Source organism: Delphinapterus leucas, chromosome 2 (assembly GCF_059928025.1).
Source record: "Delphinapterus leucas isolate spDelLeu-1000000601 "Yukka" chromosome 2, BTC_Dleu_Yukka2, whole genome shotgun sequence".
NCBI lineage: Eukaryota > Metazoa > Chordata > Mammalia > Artiodactyla > Monodontidae > Delphinapterus > Delphinapterus leucas.
The window spans coordinates 10,135,359-10,155,516 of record NC_143130.1 but is presented as its reverse complement, the minus strand read 5'-3'; the positions used below and the strand labels follow the sequence as shown (position 1 = coordinate 10,155,516).

Genomic DNA, 20,158 nt, shown 5'->3' with positions numbered 1-20,158 from the left:
TCATCTGGCTGACCCGGCTGGTGTGTGCTCCTTCCCCAGCATCATTTCAAAACTGCACGATTGGCCAAAGGGGTCAAACTGCAGATCAATAAAAACTAGTCTTCCAGGGCACACCAGGGAGAGCCTGTATGCCCATTGGTATTACCAGTTGTGACTTTGTTAGTGGAATTTAAAGATGGATAAGGAAACTAAAAGAAAACCATTGATTATATTTCTGTTTAACAAAGGATTTCTGTACTACCCCAGTGGCTCCTGAATCACCTTAGAAGATGGAGCTTGATATTTACCAGAGAATATTTAACCAAAGTAAAAGCAAATAAAGCTGTTGGTTTACAGCAGTACAACTGAATAGTAAGGATAAAAGTTTAACAGGGAGCAGCAAGAGTTGTTTCCTTTTTCAGTGTGTAGAACTGAAATACAAGTGAAGCTGTACTAACCACCCCTGAGGTATTTGTGACCTTTGACAACACAGAAAGAAAATATTTGTAGTCTGAAACTGTGTCTCTCCAGTATTATGGAGTAAATGAAAAATATAATCTGGTTAACAAGCTGTACTTTTCACAAGAGGACAAAAATCTTATTGGAAGGATTCTGACTTTGCTTTCTCCAAGTCTCACAGAAATTAAATATTTAATAAAGTAACGTTGGAAATTAATTCTGTAAAATGAAGGCAAAAGGAAAATGTAAAAAGTATAAAAGTATCTTGAAAGATAGGGTAGTGATTAAGATTGGACAGTTTCCTTTGACAAATAATTATTTATTCATTTATTCATCCTGCACATATTTATTGAGTACCTACTATGTGCCAGCTACTGTTTTAGGTGCTTAGGCTACATTAATGACCAAAAGAGACATGTATCAATAAGAAGATGTAAAATATTTTCACAATTGATGATTCTTTTTATTTTCATTCACAGAATACACCTTAAAAATAGTTTTTCTTAATCATTCATTACAACCTTAATAGCTTTTAAAGTGTTTAACTCATGAAAAAAAGCTTTTATAAACTAATTTATGCACCTGAATTAACTCTGCATGATTTGTGTAATTTCAAAACCCTCGTGAAGAAATACAGCTCTGTCCATTAATCCGGTATTTGAAGCAATAACCAGTGCTGCATGCTGGATTTTAACATATTCTCCTTCAAAAATGGATCTGTCCAGACATATCTGTCCTAGCTGAAATGATCTTTTCTGTTTATAATTTACTGTTAACTCTTCCATCAGAATGTGTGTTCCATGTGAGCAGGGACTTTATCTGTTGTCTTCATAGCTTTATCCCAACTCCTAACAGTGCCTGAAACATATTAGATGCTCCAGAAATTTAAGTATTTGTTGAATGAATGAATGCAGTAGTGGATGTTGAAACATACAATTTAAGGCTCTACCTAGTGTGTGTGTGTGTGTGTGTGTGTGTTTGTGTGTGTGTGTGTGTATTTAGGGTGGGAGAAGTCTAATGAATCAGAGCAGGAATGGAGATATCATATTAATAACTGGGTTCATTGAGTTTTTGTGAACACATCACAAACTTGTTTACCTCACTTTTCACAATTCTTAAGATTAAAGGGAATTGGACTATTTTATTTAACTGCTTTTCTCACTCTTAACACCCTATGATCTTATATGTGGTCAATTGTGTAGTTTTTAAAATATTAAGTATTCTTGATGCAACTAATCGTGCCACTTGAGGGAGTATAAATGTGAGTCCTTCACTCATGCTACTTTGTCATGACAGCTGTAACTGTCTTTTTTTTTTTTTGGCTCCATTGTCTCTATTATGTTTAAGACCCAACCAAGTGACAGCAATGCTGACAGTGCTTTCTAGAGCAGTCTATTGTGATGGCTGTGTCCAGCAGTCATTGGTGATACAGAAATACAGATACGGGAGAAATGTAAATAGGCAGTCCCCATGGCCAGGGGACTTCTCCAGTTAAACTGACCTTGTGGAGAGCAGCGCCGAACTCTGAAGCAGCGGGAGATGGGAGGGCAGTGTGCTGGCACTGACATATGCCTGAAACCATGTGCCTTTTCACCACGTTCCTCCAGCACCCGACTGAGCACCAGCTCTGTTACCTGTAAAATCAGCCTGAGCACTGCAGTGACACAGGGAGGAGAAACAAAGAAAGGAAGAGTTGTTTGCCGATATGGTGCCCATTTCCTGCTGAGATACTACCATCAGGGTATACATAGGACTTAATAACAAATACAATGAAGTCCTTCAAAATCAGTGAAGCTCATGAATCCTCCGTCAGCAAGACCTGGGCCCACATTTTCTCACTCCCTGCTCAGTGTATTGCTGAGTTCAGTGTCATGTGTTTACAGTTCAGGCTTGAGGAGGGTAGAGGGGTCACCTCTGGGACAAAAAGAGAGTGAAGACAACAAAATATGAAATAAATAGAAACCAAATATATAATTCAGTATAAATATTAAATATAAAATATAAGGTAAATGAGGATTAAACCTATGATCATAAAGGCAATAATAATAATTTATTAACCATAGCAGGCCCTGAATGAATCACTTTACATGTATTATTTCATTTAATCTCAGAACATCTCACAACATTTATCTGTTGTCTTCATAGCTTTATCCCAACTCCTAACAGTGCCTGAAATATATTAGATGCTCCAGAAATTTAAGTATTTGTTGAATGAATGAATGCAGTAGTGGATGTTGAAACGTACAGTTTAAGGCTCTACCTAGTGTGTGTGTGTGTGTGTGTGTGTGTGTGTGTGAAATAGCCATTATTATTTCCATTTTATTTCTGAAGAAGCAGAGTAAGTTCCTTGCCCAAGGCCACATGGCTAGTCAGTGGTAGGGCCACAGCTGGAATAATAGTAGCAATTATATGTAAGGCATTTCCATATGCCCATTTTAAATGAGAGTTTGACAAGAAATAATCCATTTTGCTTATCCTCACAAAATCTTTTGTTATTTCATCTGAGCATTCAGATTCTAGAGCCCAGCCTCTTAACTGCAACGTTGGTGTCAATAATTCCATGATCTAAACAAAGGAAGGGATTTGTATAGCTTCAGAAATAACTTTTGATCTTCTGTATAACCACCTCAGAATTCAGTTCAATGTAGAATAATTTATCAGTCAACCCCTGTTCCTCACTGGCTTTATGGCCACTATTGCTGCCTGCTTGGCCACTCCCCATATACCTTAGCCCCTCTACTCTTTAACTGGAGAGGAATCTAAATAAAGGAGCTATGCTCTAGAATAGGGCCAAAGCATCTTCTCAGGTCCCCTGATGAAGTCTTTATGAATGGTAAAACCTAGTTTTTCAAAATCATGGAAAAGGACTTTTTTCTCTTCAGAACGAAGCAGACAGCCATACACTACAATAGTATACCTATCAGTACACAAACTTCAGTTGACAGAGAATTCCAGGGTTGGAAGAAGCAACAGAGATTATATGATTCAGCTTTTTAAATATTGTTAGTCTAGGTAAGATTATTAGCTTCCAGCATTTTTTGGTGATAACATGTCTCTTTTAGGAAATGGTGATAGTGATAAATTTATCTTTCCAAATTAAAAGAGACAAGCCTAAAACTTGTATGTTCAATACAAGATTGCTATCTTAGTATCTCATGGTATCTCATATTCAGTGTTCTCTGAGTTTCAAGAGTTCTTGATATATTAGACATATTAACTCTTTGTCCATCATACATATTGCAAATATTTTTCCCATTTTCTCTTTTACTTGTGTTTTATTATACTCATATTAAAATTGTATTGTCAAATCTCTTCCATTTTTTAATTCTCCTTTCTATCTTTTCATACTTACAAATTCCATCTGTATCCCATTACTACACAGCCGTTCTTTTGCATCTTCTCCTAGAACTTTTATGATGACATTTTAAATCTATGTTTGTTAATCCATCTGGAATTAATTTTTACATAAAGTACATGATTCCCAAAATTTTAACCAGCTGTTCCAGCACAATTTCTTGAATTTTTTTCTTTCTCTGCTAATTTGAAATGCCACATTTATCATCTAATATGTTCTTAGAATAGATGACCCTGAATTGCATTCACTACTTGAAGTTTAACTTTTCTTGGCTTTCTTTACCTAGTGATAATGTTTATTTCTACAATATAGTAAAATGATTTTTTTTTCTTTACTAAAACGTGCTACTCCACCGTATTGTTTCCACACTCTGCCCTTTGATTAAAATATTCCGTTGGCTTCCCGTAGTGCCTGGAGTCCAGCCTCACCACGGACCACTGTCCCTCCTGCTGTTTCAGCTGCCGGGCTCGTGCCTGAGTCCAGGCTCCTTGTTACCATCCACTCCTTGTCATTCTCCAGGAACAGTCTTTAGATGCCAAATGGACCCATAAAAACAGATGGAAAATTCAGGGCTTCACTTAAATTAAATACATAATTGGATATCTTTCTCTGTTTTCTTAAAAATTGTATGTCATATGAGTTTCTTTGGAAATAAGGGGATACGAAAGATGATTCTTGTCGAGTTCAGCAAATGTGGAGACCAACTATGGGCAAATCCTGTGCCAGAAATTGTGGGAGATATGCATTCACTCATTCATTCAACTAATATTTATTGAGGACCTACTGTGTTCTCAATCATCTTGTTCCATGGACACGATGGGAAACTAAAGACACATAGTCTTGTGTATGTTGGCGCTTGTATTGTAGTAAGGGATTCAAATATTAGCTAAATTATCTACACGAGTGCATAATTATACATTTTTGTAAATGCTATAAAAATTATTATGGAAACATCTAAGAATTGCAAGTAGGAGTAAAGCACTGTTCATATTATTAGATACAAGTCCTTAATCAGATATATTATTTGTAAATGTTTTCTGCCAGCCTGTGACTTCACTTTTTATTCTCTTAAGTGTCCTTTTTTTAATAGTTTTTTTTTTTTAACTTTATAAATTTATTTATTTATTTATTTATGGCTGTGTTGGGTCTTCATGCTGTGCGTGGGCTTTCTCTAGTTGCGGTGAGGGGGGCTACTCTTCGTTGTGGTGCACGGCCTTCTCACTGCGGTGGCTTCTCTTGTTGCAGAGCTGGGGCTCTAGGCACGTGGGCTTCAGTAATTGTGGCACGTGTGCTCAGTAATTGTGGCTCACGAACTCTAGAGTGCAGGCTCAGTAGTTGTGGTGCACGCACTTAGTTGCTCCGTGGTATGTGGAATCTTCCCGGACCAGGGCTCAAACCTGTGTTCCCTGCATTGGCAGGCGGACTCTCAACCACTGCGCCAGCAGGGAAGTCCCAACAGTGTCTTTCACAGAACAGAAGTTTTTCTTTTTTTAAAAAAATTATTTTTGGCTGCATTGGGTCTTCATTGCTGTGCGCAGGCTTTCTCTAGTTGTGCTGAACGGGGGCTAATCTTTGTTGGCAGTGCGTGGGCTTCTCATTATGGTGTCTTCTCTTGCTGCGGAGCATGGGCTCTAAGCGCGCGGGCTTCAGTAGTTGTGGTGCGCGGGCTTAGTTGCTCCACGGCATGTGGGATCTTCCCGGACCAGGGCTTGAACCCATGTCCCCTGCATTGGCAGGCGGATTCTTAACCACTGCGCCATCAGGGAAGCCCAGGAGTTTTTCATTTTAATGAAGTCTACCTTATCACTTTTTTCTTTCATGGATGATGTTTTGGGTATTGTGTCCATACACTCATTTCTACACCCAAGGTTATCTAGCTTTTTTCTCCTATGTTTTCTTCTAGAAGTTTTATAGTTTTGTATTTTACATTTAGACCTGTGACTTATCTATTTATTTATTTTAACATCTTAGTTGGAGTATAATTGCTTTACAATGGTGTGTTAGTTTCTGCTTTATAACAAAGTGCATCAGTTATACATATACATATATCCCCATAGCTCTTCTCTCTTGCGTCTCCCTCCCTCCCACCCTCCCTATCCCACCCCTCTAGGTGGTCACAAAGCACCGAGCTGATCTCCCTGTGCTATGTGTCTGCTTCCCACTAGCTGTTTTACATTTGGTAGTGTATATATGCTATGACTTATTTTAACTTAATTTTTGTGAAAATTTTGTAAGTTTAGTGTCTAGATTCTTTTTTTTTTTTTTTTTTTTTCCTGCATGTGGATGTCCAACCATTCCAGCACCATCCTGAGGAACTTTACAGTCTAGTAAAGGGAGTAAGACCTGTACACAAGTGATTGGCTGAAATGACTTAACTAAGATGTTTGTCCAGAAAGATGTACAGAATTATGCTGAGGGTTTAAAACAGGTGGCATTTGAGGTAGACTGTGAAAAGTTTCATCACATAGATGGGACTGAGGAGGAAATTAAAAGACAAAGGACAAATCTTACTTATTTTTAAAATCTCACTCTGAGTGCAGATATCAGAGGCAAAGGTGGCAGCGGGGAGGCTGCTGTGGTGTGAGATGAACTGTAGTGGAGGTAATGGTGGTGAGAAAGGTTTGGTTCTGGATTGGATTTCATGAAAGAGCTGAGGGGATTTGTACATGGGTTGCAGGAGGGGTATGAGACAAAGTCAGGAGCCAGGGGTCAGGCTGACAAGCAGACGAATGGGTCACCATGGGCTGAGATGAGGGTCGTGGGCAGGAGCAGGTTTGGGACATATTAAGTCAGCCACCTTCACAGCCAAGTGCAGCGTCGAGTGAGCAGCTGGGTGCTTAGGTCTGGAGACGAGCAGAGCTGTCAGTGCACGAGTGGTATTTAAAGCGATGAAATCAGGAAGTACGTGTTGATAGACAAGAAAATAGCTCTAAGGACCAAAGCTTGGGAGGCTCAAAAATGTGACAGTAGGAAGATGAGGAGGGACCAGAAAAAGATACTGAGATGGAGATGCCAGTGAGGTAAGGAAGAGAATCAAGAGAAGGACATAAGACACCAAGACAAACGTGTTCAAGAAGAGTTTGTCAAATGCTGCCAGTAGGTTAAGTAAAATGAGGACTTAGAACGGACCTTGGGACTCAGCAATGTGAAGAAGGTCACTGTTGTCCTTAATAGAAACTGTTTCCGTGGAGTGTGATGACAGCCTGACTGACATGGGTTTTCTTAATGGGTGGAGTGCAACTGAAGAAGTTGAGTATAGATCATTCTTTTGAGGATTTTTGCTATAAAGCAAGGAAATGGAACGGTAGATGGAGGAAACAAACTCAAGGACAGGTGGTTTGTTTGTTTCTTTTGGGGAAGATGTTATAACAGTTGAGAGGGAGAAATGAGTGATACAGGAGAGAAAGAGGACCCAGCAGGAGTGATATTCTTGAGTAAGTGAGAGGAGATGGAATCCAGTGCACAAAACGGGATTGGCCATAGGTAGAGGGGGGACCATTATCAACAGTGACTTAATTCTCTAAGCAATGAGAAACCATTACAGTTTGGTGGGTAAGTGGTATGATTCTTATCATGCTTTGTAATCTGTGTATTCCTTCCCCTTTCACTAATGGACAGATTCAAATGCATAACAGTCTGCTCCAAAATAAACACTGAAAATGCAGTTATGCTCAAAATAGACTGGATTTCATGTCCAGAAAAGTTGAAACAAACCCTTGTGTTTACCTCAGCAACTTCTCCAGACCTCATGTCAGATCAAGATCTTTACGCTGTTATTGAAATTGCTGAAATGTTTCATTTTGAAAGTAAACTTCCTAGTACTGAAATCAATTTTCTGCATACATTTTACCTTTTAAAAGTCCCCAGTGTAGCTTATTTTGTATTCCTCTTAAATTCTGCTGAATAATAATTTTCCAAATTATCATTCCTTGACTACCAGTGGGCTAACACTACCTCAGACAAAACTGGAAATCTAACGAGTGAAAATCGCTCCAACTCACCACTTTGTAACAGATTAAGTCACACATCGGAATTTAGAGGAACCTTTAAAGAATATTATATATAAGGTAGTTCTTGATGGAAATAATGAGCTCTTTTGATCATCCATGAAGTAAGTTTAATGTGTTGCATTTTCCCAGTGAAGAGGAGAAGACAGATCAAATGCATGAGGCTGTTTTCTGGTAAATTGTTATCATTGAATTTAGCAAATCAGCTTCACAGATGTTTTTCAGTTTCTTAGTATCTAAATTTGACTTTTACTATGATTAGTAATAAGCTCTCAAATCAGAAAGGGTTTTCTTTTTTATTGCTCCTCAGGCATGAACGTCTTTACACCAAGAAAAGTAACTTCAGCAGATCTTTAATTTCCAGCCTCAAGGATGTAAATGATTTAGCAACCCTAGAAGTTTTGGATGAGGTAAGAAACTCAGCTTAATTAAACTTAAACATTCTGTCTATTTAAAAAAATTTATAGAAGTGGTTTGAGCAGGAGGCTCTTTGAATAGCATCTGTAGGTTTCATGCTTTCTTCATCTCTTAGCTTCCTGATCATCCCTCCTGTCTTCAGTTTTACTGTGTGTAACTCACGTTTGCAGATCTCTCCAGCCTGGTGTCAACTTTTTCTTCTTTTTTATATTCGAATTACAAAAGTGCTAGTTCCCACAAGCTTGAGTTGCTTAGGTCCAAGACCCCTTCTTCACCTCAATTCTCCCCAGGAGTCTCAAAGGGGTGATTTGCTTCCTACATCACCATCTCAGTGGCAGGACCTAAAGCCTCGAAGATACCTTGAGAGCCTGTCTGTTACCATGGTCAGTGGACCCCTCGTGGGATCACAGAGCCCACCTTTTCGGGAAATGAATTCTGCTTGAAACTTCTTATCCCAGTGACCTCAGAAATATTTCAGACATCTCTCATGAAGGTACCAGTCCAAGCCAGTAAATTATAGTCTCATCCTCTTTTTCCTCATCACCTTTTATTTCAGATAATCACATCATTAGAGAAATAATAAGGCTCCTTTTCAGTAAAAGGTTGGGATCGCTACCCTGCCTGATCCACAGGCTTTCCTTTTTTTAATACTTCTGATACATTCCTGAGCATTTTGCTTAAAAATGTAGCAAATCAGGAGGCATATTCTGAACCGAAGTAGTCATTTGGTAAATTTGGGGTTGCGTAAACAACTCAAGTACTTCCTCAGAATAATCTTTCTTGAGAACATCAAACATCTTATAATCAAATAGTGTTTGTAAGCCAGGGATTGCCAATACCTTTATGAATCTTTGTGTATCAGATTTTCCAATGATGTGAAATCCTAAGCTTGTGGATTATAAAGAAGGCTTTACTAATCATATTGCTGACCTACGTATTAAACACTGGGTTTGTTTGTTTCTATTGTCTGTGTTTTATTTTTTTGTCTCTTTTTTGACCCAAGATCTTTTGTGTCATATACTATAAATGATGAAGTCTGGCACTGTTAAAATTGATTCCATGTATTCATATGATTTATCAATTGTGGAAGTTACTTTTCTGTACTTTTTACTCTGCCTCAAAGCCAAACATTTAAGCAAGGGAACTAAGACATTCCACAGAGCCATTGAATAACCTTCATTTGGAATAAAATCATGTTCACTATATCTTCTCTTCCCTTTTCTAGTGTTCTTTCTCTTTACTTCAACTGCTGCATTTACTTACTTCCTTGAAAGTATTGTGTATATATACTCCCTGTAGCATATAATATATTCTGTGGAAAACACAGGTAACAATGACATCCCTCTACAGCTCTCGAAAGAAAAGAAAATACCCATCAAGGGGAAGGATAGTTGCTGACCGGAGGTTACACTTCTTACCCTCAATAGATCTATTTCTTTCTGATCCTTCCTCCAGATTCCAAATGTTTTATTTCTTATCATTTACTTTTAAAATGATAATTGACCATCAATCATTTTTAACAAAAAGAGATTACTTTTATTTCGTTATAGAATACAGTCTCAGAGCAACTTGAGAAGTGTTACTCCAGAGATCAGATTTACTTCTATGTGGGAGACATACTCATTGCTCTTAACCCTTTTCAGAGTCTGGGTCTTTATTCCGCAGAGGTATGTGGTATGGCTTGTACACATTTTCTTACTTTGTACAAAAATTTATACTCTTCAGGTATTTAAATTAATTTCATTTCATTTTATCTAATCCTTTGAATAAACAGTTAAATAATTATTGTTAAAACGTAGAGATAGGAAAAAACAGAAGATGAATCGATCTGGATGCAGTTTGTGGTCTTTGTGTGAGATATGTTAATTACTTCTTGTCATTGGTAATTGGTAACTGGTCCACACTACATATCATATCAATAAACAGATGCCTAAAAAGTATAGACTTAATGTCTACCTCTGAACCAAGTATAGGAGAGTCAAAAGTAAAATTACATTGTATATGTAGGTACTATATACTTAATGGCTGTAAAACTCATCACTATGAGTTTAAAAATTCCTTCTGGTTAAATTTTTAATATCAGACAATATGTTTTATGAATATAAGCACATAATTATCCATTATTCACCCCTAATGTTTAAATATAGAATAGTGTTCTGGAGTTAAGCTAGGCTGTTTTTCATTTTCAATTAGATCCATACTCTTCTAGCTATTTGTGTACTCTAGAATATTATGTTGTATTATAATAGTATATTACTCTAGAATAATACTGTGCTTAATATAATTTTTTGTGTGAAAAGTATGTAATTCTCTCAGTCTCTACCACTTTAAGATTTACAAGAATAATGGCATATTTAGGAACCTTGACCAAGTTTTAGAAGACTGGGCTTTAGCACAAATTCTGCTATCAATTAACTATGTGATCTTGGGCAAAGCAAATGAGAAAGTGTATGTTAAATGATATGAAAGGAAAAAAGTAGTGATCGTATGTCATACATTATTATATCCAAGGAATAGTCAACAAAATGATACCTGATTGTCTTATTTATAAAGTATCTGCTTATTTAAGGAAATCATAGTATTTTGAAACTTTAAGTTCTGCTTTGGAAGTGGTATGCATTTCCAAAAGAGTCTTCTTTTAAATACCACTGCCAAAGTGATGTCATATTATGTCATATCATTTTTCCCTGTTGTTTTATGTCAAACTTTTATTTTACATAATTGTCCATGATTTGTGCATGTATGTGTGTATGTAATATGGATGTGATGTTTTGGTGGTATGAAGCTGTATTTTGATTCACCTTTTGCTTTAAAAATTAGCACTCTATCTGTAAATAAGTAGGGTTTAAACAAAAACAAAAGCCCTACAGCACATGTTCTTTTTAATCTTTAGCATTCGAAACTGTATATTGGAGCAAAGAGAACTGCCAATCCTCCTCACATTTTTGCCATGGCTGACTTAGGATACCAGTCTATGGTAACATATAATTCAGATCAGGTAAGGAGAGTCTCACATTTTTAGAAATTCTCCTCTTAGTTTCTTGTGTGTCAGCTGAATTTTGTGAGGATAAAGTCTTCTTACAGTTTCCTTTTCTCACCGTGCAGTGCATTGTTATTTCTGGGGAAAGTGGTGCTGGAAAGACTGAAAGTGCTCATCTCTTAGTTCAGCAGCTGACAGTGCTTGGAAAGGTATAATTTAATTTTTCTCTGTCCTAACAGAAATATTTGTTATACTTCAGAATTTAATTTAACTGATTAGGTTAATATTTACAAATTTCCACATTTAATAATGCACAGAAATTATAGCACACTTGTTGTCCTTTGTGAGTTTAAAATATAACAATATAAAGAGCATATGTTTTGTTTTAAGCAAACTCTAACTTTTCTCACTCTTAGTAGGCAAGGCTTTATAGAGGTGATTTTCTCTCTTTTTTGCCCTAACGTATTCTCTGAATGCTTTCCTTACTTCTTCTTCCTTTGTTACCAGCAAGATAAAGGGGAGTCAATATACAAAAATTAATTATATTTATATATTATATACATACTAACAATGATCAGTTTAAACTTAAATGTATTATTTATATTAGCACCATAAAACATGAACTATTGAAATCTAGATCTTACAAAATATGTATAAGATTTGTATGCTGAAAAATAGAAAAAGTTGATAAAAGAAATCAAAGAAGACCTGAATAATAGGAGAGATATGACATGTTCATGGATTAAAAGACTCAATATTATTAAGATGTCAATTCCCCACAGATCGATCTGTAGATTCAATGTAGTTTACAGTAAAAATCCCAGCAGGATTTTATTTTTTTTTTTAGAAATTGACAAACTGAATCAAAAATGTATATGGAAAGGCAAAGGAACTATAATAATCAGTTTTGAAAAAGAACAAAATTGGAGGATTAATAAATGCTACCTGATTTCAGACTCACTATAAAAGCTGTGATAGTCAAAACAGTGTGTTATTAAAGAAAAGATGGTATACAGATCAATGGAATAGAATAAAGAATCTGCACATATATGATTTATTGATTTTCAGCAAAGGTGCAAGGTCAATTAATGATAGTCTTTTAACAAATGGTGCTGGAATATGCGCATACAAAAGGATTGAACCTTACTCTAGACCGCACATGCTATAAAAAATTAACTTCAAATGGATCATAGACCTAAAGATTAAACCAAAAGCTATAAAATTTCTAGAAGAAAATTAAGTCAGTTAACTTTGTTTTTTGTCATTTTGGGTCAGGCAAAGAGCTGTTAGATGCAACATAAAAAGCATAATCCATAAAGGGAAAAGTTTGATTTCACCAAAATTAAGAACATTCTGTTCTCTGAATGATACTGTTAAGAAAATGAAAAGACAAGCTACAGACTCAGAGACACTCTAATAAAAGACTTGTATCCAGAATATATATTTTTAAAAACTCTTAAAATTCCATAATAAGAAATCAAATAGCAATTTAAAAATGAACAAAAAAATTGACTAGCCATTTCAGCAAAGATGATATGTAAATGGCAAAAAAAGCAAATGAAAATATGGTGTTCAACACCAGTAGTCATTAGGGAAATGCAAATTAAAACCATAGTGAGACACCATTACATAGCCATTAAAATGGCTAAATTTTTTTTTTTAAACCTGACAATGCTAAGTGCTGGCAAGAACATAGAGGAACTGAATGAAACTCGTGTATTGCTGATGAGAATGCAAAATGGTACAGCCACTTTGGAAAACAGCTCAGGAGTTTCTTAGAAAGCCTAACCATACTTATCATACAACCCAGCAATCCTACTCCTAGGTATTTGTTCAAATGAAATGAAAACCCATGTTCATACAAAAAAGCTACAGACAAATAATTTATAGGAGCTTTGTTCATCATCTCCAGGGAGTGGAAACAACGAACTAGGAAATGAATAAACAAACTATGGTACATCCATGCCATGGAATATTACTCAGCAATAAAAAAGAATGAACACTGATACAAGCAATGAAGCTCACTGGATGAGATTTGGATAAATCTCAAATGCTTTAGGCTAAGTCAGAGAAGCAGATTAAGAAGACTACATGTATGGTTCACTTGCTGTGTCATTATTGCAGATTTAAAACCGTAGGCACAAAAACAAATCAGGGATTTTCGGCAGCTGAGAGCGGAGGGAAGGGTTGCAAAGAGTAATGAGACAATTTGGGGGGTGATGGGATTGTTCTGTATGTGGACTATAGTGGGAGATTTATGGTCACATATGTTTGTAAAAACTTTCAGAACTATATAAAGGGTGAATCTCTATGTAATTTTACCTTAATTTTTAAAAATGGGATGTTGAGGATAGAGACTTGGTTTGATTTTCCAAGTAGAGCCCTTGAAATAAGATAAATCAAGAATAATGTGTTCTCATTAGGCTAATGGCTAAAAAAGAAAAATCATTGTTTACAACTTATCCCTGTGAAAATGTTTATAGTGATTCGCATAGTTAGAAGTAGAGTCATCTTAAAATTTTTGCCATCACAGTGATTATAGGAATCTTGTGCTACAAAGCACTGTGGGTACAAGGCCAGACCCAACCACTGTATATATAAAAGGGTGCCTCATGGTGTCAAAACAGTTGCTTAATTGAGTCTAATTCATTGTCAAAAGAATTTCATGTTCCTGTTAAAAATCAATTGACTGGTTATATGTTTTCCATCATGGGTGTGGGTATGGAATAGAAATATACTAGTAACCAGGCCTGTGACCCCTCAGAACAGAGCCAGTAGAGGCCAGGAAGGGGGGCCTACCTCAGGGCTGTCATCTCAATCCCTTCCCCATCCCCTTGCCCATCCACTTCCCTCTCCTTACTTCTGGGATAAGCATCACTCTACAAGCTTTTAAGTTCACTGAAATAAACGTCATTTTGGAGAGAGTTGGGATGGTGTGTGGCACAGCATACTCTCCTGGCGTGGAAGAGTTGAACACCTGAATAAATTTACTCAGGGGCCTTCCGCACGGGCCTTTGCTATTCTTTCTTGATTTGTGAAGTCGATAGAGGCTCTCGTCAATAACGGATTAACTTGTACGAATGTTGTTTTGTGGATGTCAGCACATCTAACGTTTATTTAATATCTTTATCTTGTGCTAGATCTAAAAATGTGACTTGATATTAATTGGAGATGGTGATATAAAAACAAAAGAATTCTACCCTTATCGGGACTGAGTGTGTCTTTTAGTTATTTCCTTGATAAAGATTTAGCGGATGCAAAAATGGTATGTTTGGTGGATGGAATTTACCTTTGTAATACACAGTCTTCAAAACCTTATGTAGCAGGGCACTGCTACCTAATACAGGTGGTTGATGTTTTCTCACCTTTTTCATGAGTGCAAGGCCAGCCCCAAACAACATTTAAAAAGAGTCAATTATCCCAATTCTTGCTCCTCTCTTTTCTCTCCCCTTATTGCCTCTTTTAGAGGATATCCAAAATCCTTATATGCCCCCAAAACTGCACTGTGAATGCCCCCTCAGCCCCCCCCAAATTCTAATGTAGCCTATGTTCCAGAAATACCTGCTGCTCCTCCCTTACATAAACATTTCCGTACCTTTAACACAGCTGACTTCAGCAAGGTATTACACTGAAAATAATCCACTTGATCCATTTCTACTAAGATGTGAATGACTGATACCTCCTTAAACCTCTAAGAGGGGGGATGCCTTCTAAAAGAGGTTGGTTGTTAACCCAAATAAATTTTCTGGTGGAATTTCAGTTTAATAAAGTGGTAAAGAAAAAAAACCCAACATGATGCTTGTTTTGGGGAAGGAAAATGTGAGATGGTGTAGGAGAAAATGGAGGGCCAGCCAGGTAGGCCCGCTGGCCTGGACCAGGGATCCACATCTCCCTTCCACACAGCCGAGCTGTTCTTGATTTTCACAATTATTCCCTCTCCTCTACTTCTGAGTTCACACGATATCTTTACTCCTCTAGTTGCAGGTTTGACAGCTTCCATGGAAGCAAGGGAAGTTGGTCCACAGCTTTGGGGATCTTGTGGATGGGGACCCATATATGTAGAGGAGGAATAACAAAGTTTGAGATGTACCTCAGTGTGCGTAGACTGCTTATAAATTGTGTTTGTAAATCAGGAGCTTAACAGAACTATATTGGAATAGAAAAAGTGTAAAGGATCTCTTCGCCCCTCTAAGAAAGGAAGTGAGTGAACGTACCAGCAGGAGGGGAAAAATATACTAGGTTGTAACTTCTGGCAACAAACCAAGAAGATGCACTTGTATGTGTACATCTACATAAAGTGCTTATCAGAGAAGAGACATTCCATTCTATACAAAATTAATTTTTTACATTTTTTTAATATCTTGACATTTTCTCTAGGCTAATAACAAAACCCTGCAAGAGAAGATTTTACAAGTGAATAATTTGGTGGAAGCCTTTGGCAATGCCTGCACTATTATAAATGACAATTCCAGCCGATTTGGAAAATACTTAGAAATGAAATTTACCCCTTCTGGGGCTGTCGTGGGAGCACAGATTTCTGAATACCTTCTGGAGAAATCCCGAGTTATCCACCAAGCCATGTAAGTTCATGTCACATACTTCCTATTTTCTGGGAGACGTAAGCAAAGATGATGCTTTTGTTTTAATAATAAAATGTCTTACTCATTTAACAAAATTTCAACAGAATTTTATTGATCGTCTACTATGTGTGAGGCATTTACTGTTGGAAGCAGAGATGCCTCAGCACTGTCTTACTCTCTCATATGTTACATCCAGTAAAGGAGTTAATAAATAGCCTAAAGTTTATGAAAACAGATAGAAAGCCTAAGCCCATCATAGAGGTACTAACAGGATAACTTAGAGTAATTTCTGAAGTAGGAGAGAATATACTTCTCTACACAAAACAAGTATGAAATTTAATTGGAAATAACAGTCATTTTTTTTCTTTTAAGTGCTGGTATATATAAATAGATCTTTGTATTAATTCTGTGCTTCCCAATGTTTATACACAAGGGACCAAAAAACAAACAAAAAAAGGATTCAGGAAGGGGCTTTATTATAGTGTTCTTTTTCCTGCCTGCTGATAAGCCACCAACACCATGTTCTGGAAAGTTTAGTTTGAGTGAGTTCTTTTAGGTTGAGTGAGTTCCTCAGTTTGTAGCTGAATGACAAAACTTTTCTCCTGTCCTCATGATTCCAAAACATCTTTGTTTGTTGTTCTTATGAAAAAACTAATCACAACATGGAATTTGTACCCTGGTTTTTATATTATTTTTTTAAAAGTTGTGGCAATTTAGAGTCTTCCAGTTTTCTTATGTTGGTTTTATGCCAAACATATCTACATTATAGTAGTTATGTGTTGTATGTTAAATTCTCAGGAACATAAGCTTCCTTTATGTACAAGTACATTAGTATTTAATTATAAGTGCCTTCAAATTTGCTGTCATTCAGTTTATGATAAATTGTGAATGTAAGTTGCTTGGAGCCAACCTCTGAGCTCAGCCTTCAGTGTAGAAAATTATCCTTTGGTCTTCAGTTCCAAAAATGTCAGGCATGATTTTTAGGCAAATGTGGCTTTGAATTGTGGCTCCCTGACATGTAGTCCACCTTGGGTAAGATATTTAAACCTTAAAGACCCTTATAGGATCTTGTTTCTGCAACCTACTGTGTGTTAGAATTTGAAATGCTTAACCTCTCTGCACCTCAGTTTTTCATTTTTAAAAAGGAGTTAGCAGTGGTACCTACCTATTAAGATCATGCCTGTAAAGTATTTAGTGCAATGAAGAGCACATAGAAAGAACCCCATGCAGTTTAAGCCCTTATTAGCAGTAGTAGTGTTGATAGTTGTGTGAAGATTAGAAATAATATCTCGCGCAGTACAGGGGACACTGACAATGTCAGTAAATAGCAGCTCCTGTTATCAAGGTGTGCTGGGGCCCAGAACTTAGTGGGCATGTATGTTAGTGCCTTTGCCACCCATACCTGCAGGAACCTCCAGGTCTTATGCAAGTGTGGAGACTTTTTTTTTTTTTACATCTTTATTGGAGTATAATTGCTTTACAGTGGTGTGTTAGTTTCTGCTTTATAACAAAGTGAATCAGTTATACATATACATATGTTCCCATATCTCTCCCCTCTTGTGCCTCCCTCCCTCCCACCCTCCCTATCCCACCCCTCTAGGTGGTCACAAAGCACCGAGCTGATCTCCCTGTGCTATGCGGCTGCTTCCCACTAGCTATCTATTTTACGTTTGGTAGTGTATATATGTCCATGCCACTCTCTCACTTTGTCACAGCTTACCCTTCCCCCTTCCCAAACCCTCAAGTCCATTCTCTAGTAGGTCTGTGTCTTTATTCCTGTCTTACCCCTAGGTTCTTCATGACCTTTTTTTTTTTCTTAGATTCCATGTATATGTGTTAGCACACAGTATTTGTTTTTCCCTTTCTAACTTACTTCAATCTGTATGACAGACTCTAGGTCCATCCACCTCATTACAAATAGCTCAGTTTCTTTTCTTTTTATGGCTGAGTAATATTCCATTGTATATATGTGCCACATCTTCTTTATCCATTCATCCGATGATGGACACTTAGGTTGTTTCCATCCCCGGGCTATTGTAAATAGAGCTGCAATGAACATTTTGGTACATGACTCTTTTTGAATTATGGTTTTCTCAGGGTATATGCCCAGTAGTGGGATTGCTGGGTCATATGGTAGTTCTATCTGTAGATTTTTAAGGAACCTCCATACTGTTCTCCATAGTGGCTGTACCAATTCACATTCCCACCAGCAGTGCAAGAGTGTTCCCTTTTCTCCACACCCTCTCCAGCATTTATTGTTTCTAGATTTTTTGATGATGGCCATTCTGACTGGTGTGAGATGATATCTCATTGTAGTTTTGATTTGCATTTCTCTAATGATTAATGATGTTGAGCATTCTTTCATGTGTTTGTTGGCAGTCTGTACATCTTCTTTGGAGAAATGTCTGTTTAGGTCTTCTGCCCATTTTTGGATTGGGTTTTTTTTTTTTTTTATTGATCTGCATGAGCTGCTTGTAAATTTTGGAGATTAATCCTTTGTCAGTTGCTTCATTTGCAAATATTTTCTCCCATTCTGAGGGTTGTCTTTTGGTCTTGTTTATGGTTTCCTTTGCTGTGCAAAAGCTTTGAAGTTTCATTAGGTCCCATTTGTTTATTTTTGTTTTTATTTCCATTTCTGTAGGAGGTGGGTCAAAAAGGATCTTGCTGTGATTTATGTCATAGAGTGTTCTGCCTATGTTTTCCTCTAAGAGTTTGATAGTTTCTGGCCTTACATTTAGGTCTTTAATCCATTTTGAGCTTATTTTTGTGTATGGTGTTAGGGAGTGATCTAATCTCATACTTTTACATGTACCTGTCCAGTTTTCCCAGCACCACTTATTGAAGAGGCTGTCCTTTCTCCACTGTACATTCCTGCCTCCTTTATGAGAGATAAGGTGACCATATGTGCGTGGGTTTATCTCTGGGCTTTCTATCCTGTTCCATAGATCTGTATTTCTGTTTTTGTGCCAGTACCATACTGTCTTGATTACTGTAGCTTTGTAGTATAGTCTGAAGTCAGCGAGCCTGATTCCTCCAGCTCTTTTTTTCGTTCTCAAGATTGCTTTGGCTATTCAGGGTCTTTTGTGTTTCCATACAAATTGTGAAATTTTTTGTTCTAGTTCTGTGAAAAATGCCAGTGGTAGTTTGATAGGGGTTGCATTGAATCTGTAGATTGCTTTGGGTAGTAGCGTCATTTTCACAATGTTGATTCTTCCAAGTGTGGAGACTTAACTGGTTCTCAGAACAATCTGTCCTGCTCTCATAACTGTGTAAGACTCTGTCCTTCAGGTCTTTGGGGAATGTCTACCTAAGACGCTGAATTATTGGGATTTAGATGGGGCCACAGTGTTGCACAGTGTCAAGGGCACCATCGCAGTGGGTTGCCTGGAGTTGTGTGCTGCAGTGCCATCCATGTAGAGTATGATGTGAGCAGTACCCTCAGCAGCTACACAGTGAGGCTCTGGATTTGTAACCATACAAATAATCTCATTCATGCTTATTGAACTATTGCACCATATAGTCCAGGAAATAGCACAATTAGGATCGTATTTTAGGCATACTATTAAGAAAGTAAGCTTATTTTCAGCTGGCCTAAAGGATTATAGTTTTACAACATTGTTTATTGGGAAAAAGTATTCCAATTTACTATCAGGTTGAAATATATCTCAGTAATAATTCAAGTACATCTGCCTTATAATTCTTCCATTTTTCCAGGTTTTTTTACATCTGTTTTTTTACTTTACTTAATTTGAATTGCATTGTTAAATTCTAGAGAAGGTTTTTTAATGATCTCTAAAAATGAAAATATCAGTGATGTAATAGAAGAATTCTTAGTAGGCCCTTTTTAAAATGATAAATATAAATGTACCCTATCATTCAGGAACTGGAAGGAAAGAACCAGTTCAGAGGGTTTAACTGAGGGGACTGTTTACAGAGGTAGAGGGTATTGAAGAACCAAGAATAAACGGTGAGATGCCCACAGATGAACAGCGTTGAGAAATCATTCCTACACCTGGGTCTGAAGGGCAGAAGGAGGGACCACACTGCAGAGCCTGGTGAGAAGTAGGGCTGTGGAGGACTGCTGCCTGTCGGGAGCTGCTGCCTAAAGGAATATGGTCGTCCCTTTGTGTCTGCGAGGAATTGGTTCCAGAGCCCTCTGCCGTATCCGCGGATGCCGAGTCAGCCCTCTGTGTCCGTAGGTTCCACATCCACAGATCCGGTTGGTTGAATCCGTGCATGCAGAACCCGTGGTTGTTGAGGGACAACTGTACAGCTCCTGGGAGAAAGAGAGCAAGTGAGGGGAGGAAAACCTCGACCTCTTCTCCCTCCTTCCAGCCTCCTGCCTGTGCTCCCTGTTGGCTGAACCCAGCTGGAATCCATA

At 37.4% G+C, this 20,158-nt stretch overlaps 1 protein-coding gene across 1 annotated transcript in view; it reads left to right on the top strand.

Moving 5' to 3' along the window:
* Nucleotides 1–20,158, top strand: part of MYO3A (myosin IIIA) — a 172,989-nt gene that overhangs the window by 61,891 nt on the left and 90,940 nt on the right. The window contains exons 9-13 of the mRNA XM_022580201.2: nucleotides 8,111–8,210; nucleotides 9,768–9,884; nucleotides 11,111–11,215; nucleotides 11,323–11,406; nucleotides 15,575–15,777. Coding sequence (XP_022435909.2) covers nucleotides 8,111–8,210; nucleotides 9,768–9,884; nucleotides 11,111–11,215; nucleotides 11,323–11,406; nucleotides 15,575–15,777 — 609 coding nt within the window. The remainder of the gene's footprint in view (nucleotides 1–8,110; nucleotides 8,211–9,767; nucleotides 9,885–11,110; nucleotides 11,216–11,322; nucleotides 11,407–15,574; nucleotides 15,778–20,158) is intronic.